We start from the raw sequence: 11,811 nt of genomic DNA, 5'->3' as shown, positions 1-11,811 counted from the left end.
ATATTTTTTTGCGTAAAGGGACTATACAGAGTTTAAAAATGTTAAAATTATGTGTTTTCCTCCCCCAACATGTTCCAGCAATGTCCTAATAGAATGAGCTCAGACCTGTTCACCACAACTGTCTCTAAAATCCTGCACTGTCACTCAAAAAGGTGTTACTCCGGGTCTGAATTGCCGTCATACACAAGCTTAATATAGAAGGTGCAGTTACGCGTATGACCTTAGGTGGCAGTAGTGAGTATAAAACTTGCCAACTTGCATCTAGCCTCTTTAAAAAAAAACAGAAAACATTAAATTACATTCAAACTGGCTCAACTTATGACATTGCTTAACAATTTTTACTGTATAAGTTTATCATAAATCTAAAACGGTTGCTATTTTGGCTGAAATTTACCACATTTTTTTTGCTAAAATGAAAATGGCCTTAAAAAGCATTACATATGACCCTGAAAAATGTCTAAAATACTTATACAATATGTTTTAAATTGGATGCTGAGCTTTGAACTGCCTTGTTGTGTGACCCCAAGTGGCTGCATGAGGTATTATCACTTTGTAAGCAAGAAATTCTAGCACGTACTTACTTATCTGCAAATATTGTGCCATTTTAATTATCTATAAGACAAACAGCAAATGTACCAGTATATCCAAAACTTGGTAGCATTTTATCAGAACCGTGGGAACCCTGTTTGTAAGAAAACGTGTGAATGAAATGTTAGGCAAAAGCTGCATTTGTTGTTGAGGGAAGAGTTTTATGAAGGACTAGAGAGATAGAAGATAAGACGTGAGAAAAGAAGGATTTTGTACAAAGGATTCAATGGAATGGGTATTTTTTTTGGTAGGTTTTGAGGAAGTATTGAGGGTGAACCACTGCAAAATGTGCTTTGGCGCCATTGATTTGTGGACCAGCTTTTGTAAGATTTAAATGAATCTCTTATGTTGTAATCAGCCATAACATTACGACAGGTGAAGAAGTGTGATAGCGCAGATTCTGTCTTCATCTTTCCCCTCAATGGGTATGTCATAACGTGTAGGCTGATCTGTAATGGCGTTACGTCGGCAGCTCCGATCACATTCCTGCTCGTTGTTGTGAGGTGCCAAACATAAAGTCCATTGTGAACATTGCATTGTGGTGGGGACAATGACAGGCTTTTCTCTGTGTGAGGGCGAGGGGCGTCGACAGCCACTGATCTCATGTCTATGCTGTCATCGGAATAAAAAAAAAAAAACTGGAACAACTGTTTAAAAATAGGGCAGCTCGGTTAGATCTCAAGGCCGTAAGATTGTAGCTTCTGTGAGTGCGATTACGCTGCTTTCGTGTGGTCCCTGTAGATTTCAGAATCCTTGTAACTTGCATGGAAATTCTTTGCGTGCAGAAATAATCCAAAATAATGAATCCAGTGTTTATTAACTTGAGGTGTAATTTTAAATATATGTAGGTTTCTCAATGTTTTCTAATTTCTGGCGCAGATTCTGGCTTAATTATTACATTACATTTGGAAATTCAAAATAATGTCTATAGAGTTCGGGAAATTCCACAGTTACCATGGAGATCCGCCATCTTTGCAGCTGTTAGCATACATTTCCATTGACTAATTTGAGCTAAAAACAGTATAAAAAGTGGAGAAAAAAGCAGTGGAACAACTCTGTCAGCTGCTGAGTTACTGCTGGTAAATACATCTAACGTACTGTGGTCTCCAAGTGTTTTAATGTGAACAATAACTCCAGTATTTTAACTTTTAAGATCTCCATTAGTTTATAATTGCTGCTTATCCCATATTGCTTAGTGATATGACATCACAATCCCGAACTCTATAATGTAAAGAAATGACAGTAAAGAGTGAGAGACTGGGCTGGTCAGGATTTCAGATTGCCCTGGAGCACCCTCTGCAGGCAGTAGGAGGAATGACAGGCTATAAACAGTAAAAATAAGCTCTCACTTTCAGCTCACAGTTTGCTAGCGAATCCATAACACAGTGATGAACACATTCTGAGCTCAGACCTACAATGAACGAGTCCACTGATGGATTATGGGCTTTAGAAAATGTGGAGGACGGTTAGTTTTGTGTTCCTTCTATAAATCCACGGAAATACAGGTCGTAACGCTTCAGCAGTGATATGTAGATCCTCTTTAACCTATAACATTTTTAGGCAGTGTAGCTTCATACAAGGACCACACAAAAGCAACGTTTACACAAGCTGCTTCTTTAACCAGAGACGGGGCCAGTACTTTCCTCTTCTGTAAAAGGAAGCTCAAACAGTAGTTCATCTCATCGCACTTGTATGATTATTTTTTTTTCTTTCCTCATAAGTCACTTGATTATTTAAAGACTTCCATCTAATTGTATATAAGTCTTGTAAATGTTGATTGTAGCTCCTTTGTTTTGAACTAAGAGCATTTGATTCATGGCTGTGCTTAAAACCTTTTAATTCATTTTTAACTACTTCCTCTGCATTTTCTCTACCTGCCCACGCCTTGTGCACACTTATCGCATATCGAAATAGCTGGTCTAATTAAGTTGTACTGTACTGAACGAGGATGCGTGCCTGTGTATGAGCTGCACATTGTACGTCTGTCACTTGACCATGAGTTACACTGAGGGCTGGTTTGTTTTCGTGCTGTTATTTTCGGCCTTGGTGCGAGAGAGCCCATTGTCCCGGACGGGTGGAGTCTAGCGGGCAGCCCCTGTAGTAGCTAGTCTCATGCTATAAATAAAGGCGTAGAGGGAGAGTGGAGGAACTGTTTTTGTTTGTGTTGGAGCGATGGCCTTCTTCCGATCTCGCAGTGAAATCCAGGTTAAGTGTATTTACTGTATCGCCGGAATATGGCTTGATACAAAGTGAGAAAGCGATAGGGATTTCTGCATTATTTCAACAGATGCGAAGTTTAGAGTCAAAAGATTGGCAATTATGTGCAGCTCTTGATCAAATCAAATATTGTGACATTTTAATACGTTTGTTGATTGTGACGTCACGACTTCCACCGGGTGCTACTAGCAGACGTAACAGGCAAATATGCGAGAAAAAAACATTTAAAAAAACCTCTTAAAAACAACCATCAATATTTCTGAAACTCAACGGAGAGTAACTGAACCTACTTATGTCTCAGACTCATTAGCCAAAAAAGCCGCACCTACTGCTAAAAAAGTAATATTTACTAAAGTCACTACTTCCGGGGTTAGCGTAGCTGCTAACCGTTAGCATTTATCTCCGCTAACCCGGATGTACCGATTTTGGTAAATATTACTTTTATAGCAGTAGGTTCAGCATTTTTGGCTAATGGGCCTGAAAAATACGTATGTTCCGCCAATCTCCGTTGAGTTTCAGAAATATTGATTGTGGTATTAAAGAGTTTTTTGTAGTTTCTCGCACATCTCGGGACCGGAAGTTGAGCTGTGACGTCACCACTTAACAAACGTATTACCACGAAAAAATTGAAGGAATAAAGGAAAATAGGCCATGATTTGAACCATATTCTGAGACTAATGGCACAATAGTTTTTACGAATTATTCAATAAGTCGGATAATTTGGCCGTCAATAAACTTTATTATGAGGAGGTGCCAGGTCTGAAGGGGGCCATACAGAGTGAAGGACGTTTTCAAGGTAAACACCAGCCTCAAGCACAAACTGTACTGTGTGTCCACGAAATGTTTATGTTGCATTTTATATCTTTGTTTTCTATTTTTATTATATTGTTATGGATCGATCATTTGAAAACGCTAAAAAAAAGAAAAAGAAAAACAATAATCTGTGTCATACTCTGATCCGCTGCTGGCTAATTCCTTGGCATTACGAAGCACAACTGGAAAATGCATTAAAGATTGTAGAAAATGTATCAAGCGTCTCATTTATTGTTTTTGTTTTTACTCCTTTGCTGCCCTCTGTAGGAAAAACCACGTATAACAGTAAACTCCCCTGGAAAACTCCTTGATTTTAATCATCATAAAGAATAATCTTGGACACCTGTTTCAGTATTGATCAATTTATTGCAATTCCGAAGAACTCCAGCAGATGGCAGACTCTACGAACACGAAAGAGGGAATGATGTGGAAGTACATTCAGCAGAAACACCGCAGTAAGTGCAAAGATGCAACACACGTTTTGAAATCTTTCACTGGAAATGCTTAGCAGATTTCTTCACATGCTCACGTCAAAAGCAGTACACCCAAAACACTGCTTAGAATTACACGCTTCACTCAAATGCTTTTAAATATTTTCATACAGTCAGCAGGCTCAATAAAGACACACAGTTGAGAAGCCTTTGGATCAGTGCTTGCGATGGCAGAATTGAGCTATAGCTTTGATATTTTGTACAATTTGGTCTGTGTAGGATAAATAAATTACTATTGGCATAATGTAGGTTTTAAGAAGATACTTCAATCTTTCTAAATCGTCCCATAAGGTAGTACCACATTAAAATACAGATTAAGATTTTCCTCACATTCAGGAATCACACCAACAACATGGTTACAATTTTCTTTTCCTTTTTTCCCCAAATATCGAGTGTATGATTAAGTATCTCGTAAAGTAGATCAGGGTTTCCCAACCAGGGGTACGAGTGCTATTATTTCAGATTAATGAAGAAGATTTTCAAAGGAATGCAGTTTAACCTCTTAACTCCCGCCTGAACCGAGAGCATTTTCTCCAGTTCAGCTTTACCCAAATCCTCATTTGAAAGCTAAGACCTACAAAACTAAATTGATCTTTTTCCTCACATCATCAGATTTTTTTTCATCACTTTTTTGTTGGGCAGTCATCTCATTTTTGTCAAATTTTCGTGACTTTTTTGTCACTTTTTCGTCAAATTATTCACATTTTTTTTGTCAAATTCTTATCACTTTTTAGTCCATTTTTGTCAATTTTAGCTCAATTTTTCGTCGAATTTTTCTCACTTTTTTGTCAAATTTTGTCCTTTTTTTGTACATTTTTTGTCACTTTTCGTCAATTTTTTCTCACTTTTTTCACATCTTCATCATTGTTTTCGTCTCAGTTTTGTTGCTATCTTCACACCTTTTTTCCAGAAGCTTTTGGACTGGGGTAAAGCTGGAGAAAATGTGCTCGATTCAGGTGGGAGTTAAGGGGTTAAAGGAACAGGCCACCATTTTTACATACTGAGATATGTTCTTGCCTGAGCTCAGACGAGTTGATACGTACCTCTCTGGTCTTTGTGCGTGCCCTCAGTCACGCAAAATGACCAAAGATGTTGTTAGCATTTGGCCTCTCCCAGTATATTCCAATAGCTCCAAACTGGGGGTGAAGTGGGAAGCGATCAAGCTCTTCCACGGGCACAAAGACCAGACAGGTACGTATCAACTCGTCTAAGCTCAAGTAAGAACATATCTCAGTATGGAAAAATGGTGGCCTGTTCCTTTAAATTATATTTAGCAATAAAACGTGTAGATTTGGCGCTCTTATAGCCTCGTTATGAACAAAACACATCGTCTATTACTTACTACTAAAAGTCTGAGCTCTTGATCATTTTCATAATAATTGGCCGCAATCTCGACGTGTATATACTTGTGAACCTGTTCTCAAACAACGGCAATAAACATTATTCTGATTCTGACTTGAGGTACAAAGGAAACATTCAAGGGGTATGTATGCCACACAGAAAAGGTTGAAGTCGACCACATTGTTCAAAATACAGGACCATCCATTTAAAAGTGCAAAGGTTTCTAATGAAAGGAATGATTAGCTTTTTCAGTATTGGGTTCGACACACACCGTTATGTTTTAGCCATTTCTAAGGCTACGAACCCTTTTACTAAATGAACATGTACTGAAAATGAATCAGCTTCAACGCATACTTTTAACCTCTTAACTCCCGCCTGAACCGAGAGGATCTTTTTCCTCACGTCATCAGATTTTTTTTCCATCATTTTTTTGTTGGGTGTTTTTTGTCATTTTTTCGTCGATTTTTATCACATTATTGTCACATTTTTTGTCGTTTTTTTGTCACATTTTCTACATTTTTTCATCATTTTTTTAAATCAATTTTTTGTCATTTTTTTGCTAAATTTTGGTAATTTTTAGTCAATTTTTTATCACATTTTGGTCATTTTTTGTCACATTTGTCATTTTTCGTCAATTTTTTGTCCATTTTTTATCACATTTTCAAAATTTTGACGTCATTTTTCAATCAAATTTTTGTCATTTTTTTACTAAATTTTGGTCATTTTTTGTCAATTTCTTATTACATTTTTGTCATTTTTTTAATCACATTTTGGTCATTTTTCAATCAAATTTTTGTCATTTTTTGCTAAATTTTGGTAATTTTTTGTCAATTTTTTATCACATTTTTGTCATTTTTTCGTCAATTTTTTGTCAATGTTTTCTCACTTTTTTGTCACATTTCCATCATTGTTTTCGTCTCAGTTTTGTTGCTATTTTCACAGCTTTTTTCCAGAAGCTTTTGGACTGGGGTAAAGCCAAACTGGAGAAAATGTGCTCGGTTCAGGTGGGAGTTAAGGGGTTAAATACATGTAAACATTTGGTGCAACATGACGCCATGTTTTTAAGTCACCGCCTGCATAGACAACAGCCAAAGCCAGCGATTCTCTCTTGTAAACGGCTTAGAATATTTCTACTGCAACCAGAAGATCACTTTGCGTTTTTGAAGTAAAGCTTTTTTCACACTGAGCAGCTCAAACCTAAAACTTAACACAAACGTCAATACTCAGACACTTGCGTTTTACTCCAATCCCCTAAAACCTCCTCTTAAGACTTGCACTAAACTGCTCGACTTCAAAGCGACTCAAAACTCCTTGATGACCCTGAAGTGGTTCTCGATGGAGGGCGGCTCGTCATCGAAGTGCAGTTTTTTACTGGGACACGCCCCGAACTCCTCCAGCGTTTTCACGAAGACGCCGTGCTCCCGGCCCACCCAGGCCCTCATCGGGTCGCACACCTCGTACGGCGTCACGTGCGCGTGGACCGAGATGCCAGAAGACGCCAGCTCCCTCAGCACCTCCTTGTTGGTCACCCAGGTCTCGCTGCCTCCAGGGTGCCCCCCGTCTAGCCAGAACATGTCCGAAATGCGCTGCGCGAAATCGGACGTGCGCGGGTCGGCCTGCGCCCCCGGGAGCTCGTAGAGGAGCTGGTTCAGGACGACGCAGCCTTTACTGAAGCCCACCAGGGTCAGGGAGAAGCCGGGCGGGATGGGGCCCTCTGGTGGCGGGAGAGGGTGTGGCAGGCTGGCGCGATGCATGGCGTTGCTCAGCAGGGATCTGGAAGCACAGGTAAAGTAAAGATGGTAACAAAATCTGAAGATCGATATATTGAGGCAGGAAAAAATCGCAATAACCGATATTTTTGAAGACCTTTTAATGCCACAAAAACTCTAAAGCTGAATAAAGACTAAAGCTTTGTCCGAAAAGTCTTAAAATATCCCTCAAGAAAAATGAAATACATTAAAAAGTCAAGTATTACATAAGAAAAATTGGGGGAAAATGCAAATAAATGTACATATGATACATTTTAAGGCCAAAGATATATTCTTTATCCGTCATTTATTGAACGATGAGTTGATATAGTAATTATCGTGACTGCCCCGGGTAAAGTAATGTAAGTAAAAGTCAGAATTAACTTTAAAGAGCATATGACTAATGCTTTAGAGAATATGACCTTTAAGAGGATAACATCTGTTGTAAGTAATAATTATTCTTTTATTTCAGTGAAGCGGCAAATAAGTGAATTGTTTGGTAGGAAAGTTTTTTTTATTTTTTATTTTTTTATTACTATATAGGGAGAAGTAAAGTTCCATAAAAGTTTGACTCATTTCCCATTGACAAAACATTGTTGGCACGGCAACCGTTTACTATGTCTCTTCCTGTCAGTGTCCGATAAGGGAAGTGAAATAAACATCACAAAAAATCGTCAAACTAAAGAAAGCTGGGTACATTTTTTCACACAACCTTAAATATAATTATGTTAAGAATGTTTTAAAAATTGTGTCTGACGTGCCATATGCACTTTAAGAGATTAAAAAAACCTGTTTCATACCACTGCTGTAACATTGTGAAGAAATACAAATTATTAACGTTTGAAAATTTCATTTTGTTTTCGAATGTCAGTTTAGTGTTTAAAATTCTTCATGATTTGGTCCCACAGCCCCTGAGAATGTTTTTTTTTTTTTTTTTTTTTTTTTTTTTTTTTATATATACATTTCTTTATTAATTACAACAACAACAAAAATACAACAAAGGAAACAAGTGTTAAAATACAAATTTGGACTCCGTGGCCATAAGACCGTTGGAAGAGTTAAAAAATTAAAAAGGGAGGTCCTAGCAAAATGGAAAATTCACAAACTGTTCGTTTCTGAAATTGCTTGTCAGGTACCCCTTAAACTCCCCATAGACCCAGGCTGAGTGACACAGCCAGAGTCCAGGATGTTAAGCATTTGTACAGCCAGAACAAAACACGACCTCCGCACTGCCCCCGCCACAGGCAGCGTCCCATCAGGCAACACAAAGTTTGGTCTGCGTACATTGTAAGGTAGAACCTTTTGTGTGGGACGGTATTGGTCCAATGCTTTGGGTGAAAGTCCATGATACATTTTATATGCAAAACACGACAGTGCAAAGTTACGTCTTGTTTGCAGTGTGATCAGACCTAACCTTCTATGTTTGTGAAATCTTGTGACGAGGCAGGACGTAGAACAACGCGAGCCTCGGCCGGAGGAGACGGCTCTGTGAACTTTAGATCCTCCACGTTTGGACAGAGTTGTTTCTCTGTAAAAGCTGCAGGATGTGGAACTCGCTGCCATTGACTGTTCGAGAGAGCAGCACTTTACAACAGTTCAAACTTAATCTGAAGAAGTGGTTGAAAGACGGTCAGATTTGTGAGCATTAACACGGGGGTAGTAGTAAATATGAGAAGGTACAAGTTTAAAAAAAACAAACTGTATATAATTGTAATTGCTATTGTAAATACTGTAAATATTGTATCTGAATGTTTGAGGTGATCCTTTTGCCGGTGCCTTTTATGTATTTTATATTGTGAACGAACTCTAAAGTCAGATGCTCATTGGTTACTGTTTAAACCTGCTGTGACTCTGCCTCTGCCCCGGGACGACAGATGGAAATTAGCTTGTAGCATCTCTGGTCTGTGCAACACATTTGTTGTGCAATGTCCCTGTCAAATAAATAAATAAACCAAACTGAAAATATGTTGTCCACCTGAAGTGCATACGAGAGCTTTCCTGTTTTCCTAATTAGTAGTTGAATGGTCTCACTGTGGTAAAAATCCATCTTACTTTTACACTAGTAAACTACATCATTCATGAAGCATAAATAAGCAAAACGCCACAAGTGCAGTACCTGAGATGGCAGAAGGCCCCTTGCCCGGGTGAATACGCTGAATGCTCCGGTGCCCCGAACATGTTGCACTCCACAAAGTGTTGGTAGCAGCTGAACTTGTGCAGATACATCCGCGAGGCTCGGACCACCCAAATATGACTGTCCGGAAACCTCCGTCCCAGGACGTCCCCCACCTGCTCCAGGCTCCAGCGCACCCACGGGACACAGTCTGAGTGAAGGAGCATCTCCTCCTGGAAGTTCTGGACAGACGTGTGATCGAATAAAACATTATGACACAAGTTGCCATTCTAATAAACACTATGATTATGTTTGTACTGCAAAAAGTTATACAGCATGTTTTGGTAGTTTACTTGATAGATTTATTATTAATTTATTTATTTTATTTATTTTCAACTTAAAGGAGCTAGCCTTGAATCTTTTTTTAATTTTCTGTATTGGAAAACATTTTTTTTTGTCCTTTATTATATGGTAAAAGCAGACATTTATAGGGCTGCAACTAACGATTATTTTGTAATCGATTAGTCTATCGATCATTTTTATGATTAATCGATTAATCGCTTGGCTGTGAATGGTGTAGTAAAATTTTATTTTTTCAATTTTTTTAATCACATTATAGCTTAAGTGGCGCTGTTTAAGGAAGTGCTGATGGAGTAAACTAAAGGAAAATGTTTGTTGAAGGCTCTATTCATGAAATTTACATTGTACAAAGCACTGCAGACCCTAAATACAAAATCAAAGTAGGTTTTCATCAAAAATACTACATGTTTTTGGTCATTTTTGCTCCATTTCAGTCTGTGTGAGCCATAAAACGATTAATCGATTACTAAAATAGTTGTCGACTCTTTCAATAATCGATTAGTCGTCGATTAATCGATTAGTCGTTTCAGCCCTAGACATTTATAAAAAAAAAATTAAAAAAAACAACCCACTGGTTTTAAAGCCTTTTAAACAGTCATAAAATGTCAGGCTAGTAGGCATTTTTTACAGTGAAGCGACAGTTTTCCTCCTGAAAGTTGTGAAACCTGGTTTAAACTCAGTCCCTGTGATGAATTTTGATGTTGTAAATGCATTAGGAAAGTTTGAGATGAGTTTGGACCAGAAAATAATAATTTGAAATTTGAGTGACCCTGTTCTTTGTACAATCAGGTATAGCTCCTTTAAAGATGTTTACAGTGGATCATTATGATTATACAGCAGTGTAAAAATGATCAATTCAGCATAAGCATCAGAATTAGCTTACTGATATCCAGAATAAAGTTCTTTAGGTCTACAAACGTTGAAATTCGTATTTTTTTTATTTTTATTTTGACAAATTTGCAACAATAGGCTGAATAATGTTTTTGTAGGATGCGCTCTATTGTTTGAAACAGGCACTACAACTAACCTAAGCTGGATGAGGGATTTAAGTACAACTTCCCTGCACATGACATTTCTCAATTTAGTCACTGAGCTTTAACTATGGGAGGCTGCACTGGCAGGATTTATTTAGGGACAGGTGCAGGGATTGTGGAAGTAGGAGAGATCACTTACAAACTAGTTTTAGACCATTGGAAGTGTGAATGTAATGTAACCAAAAACCATTTCTGGTTTTAAACAGTAATATCTTACATCTTATTTTTGACAGATAAATGTTTTCTAATCTTAAACCCTATTTGAAGAGAAATGCTAATAACGCATCTGTTGCAAAGGACTTGATCACCTGCTAAAGTTACACTAGCCTTATAAAAATCTGAAATTAAATGGTGGCTAATGCTGTTTCCTCTGCCCATCCTCGCCCCCCTGACCTGAATGTCTCCGTGGAAGAACACCACATGCTTGGAGAATGTGCAGCTGTTGTCTTGTGTCTTTGGCCTGAGGAGCAGCAGGTCGTTGGTTCTGCTCGGGTCACATCCAGGCACTGCGGCCAGCCTCTGCAGCTCCTGGGGCGGGCTGTCAGAGTGAGCAGCCCGGCTACCTGCTGCTGCTGGTGCTCCCAAACCGCGACAACCAGAGCACGTCATCCCGGGTAAACCGCTCATGGCTTTGGTTACTGATACGAGAGTTAAGCCCCGCGCCACCACACGGACAGATAACATTTAATAACGAAATAAAAATGGGTTTATTTTTAGCCTGGACGCTCCATCCTGCAGTAAGCTAAATGCTAAGAGCTAGCTAGCAGTTCTGATGAGAAGTAACGTGCAATCGATCGCCTACGTAAAACGTGTGGGCACTTAGCAACAAGCGCACTATATTTTAAAATCTATTTAGTCTACCATTTTGCCCCCTCCTACGACTTTCTATTTCTTCAAGTGCATTAATATTTCCTCTTAATATTTTTTTGACAGATATTTATTTGCGTTGTGTCCACGACGAGGCGCTGTCTGTCACTGATTAGTGTAACAAATGCTATCAACGGCAAAATAGTGGATTCTCACACTTCCTGGTTTGTGCCACGACCGTTCATTGTCCAAAATATATAATGGTTTGGCGTACAGTCCGCATTTTTCCAATTATTATC

The 11,811-nt window shown here is 38.5% G+C and overlaps 1 protein-coding gene across 1 annotated transcript; it reads right to left on the bottom strand.

Annotated features, from left to right (window-relative positions):
• Positions 1 to 6,475: 6,475 nt before the first annotated feature.
• On the bottom strand, positions 6,476 to 11,654 carry cUnh2orf69 (chromosome Un C2orf69 homolog). Its single transcript, XM_079563308.1, has 3 exons — positions 11,099 to 11,654; positions 9,315 to 9,553; positions 6,476 to 7,223 (listed from the first exon to the last, which is right to left on the bottom strand). Exons 1-3 carry the CDS (start codon positions 11,387 to 11,389, stop codon positions 6,752 to 6,754), a joined length of 1,002 nt encoding a protein of 333 aa, XP_079419434.1. The 5' UTR covers positions 11,390 to 11,654; the 3' UTR covers positions 6,476 to 6,751.
• Between the last annotated feature and the right edge of the window lie 157 nt (positions 11,655 to 11,811).

Source organism: Gobius niger, assembly GCF_951799975.1.
Source record: "Gobius niger genome assembly, chromosome: 9".
In the NCBI taxonomy this organism is placed as follows: domain Eukaryota; kingdom Metazoa; phylum Chordata; class Actinopteri; order Gobiiformes; family Gobiidae; genus Gobius; species Gobius niger.
Note: the sequence above shows the minus strand (reverse complement) of the source record. Positions and strands in the feature narration are given on the sequence as shown.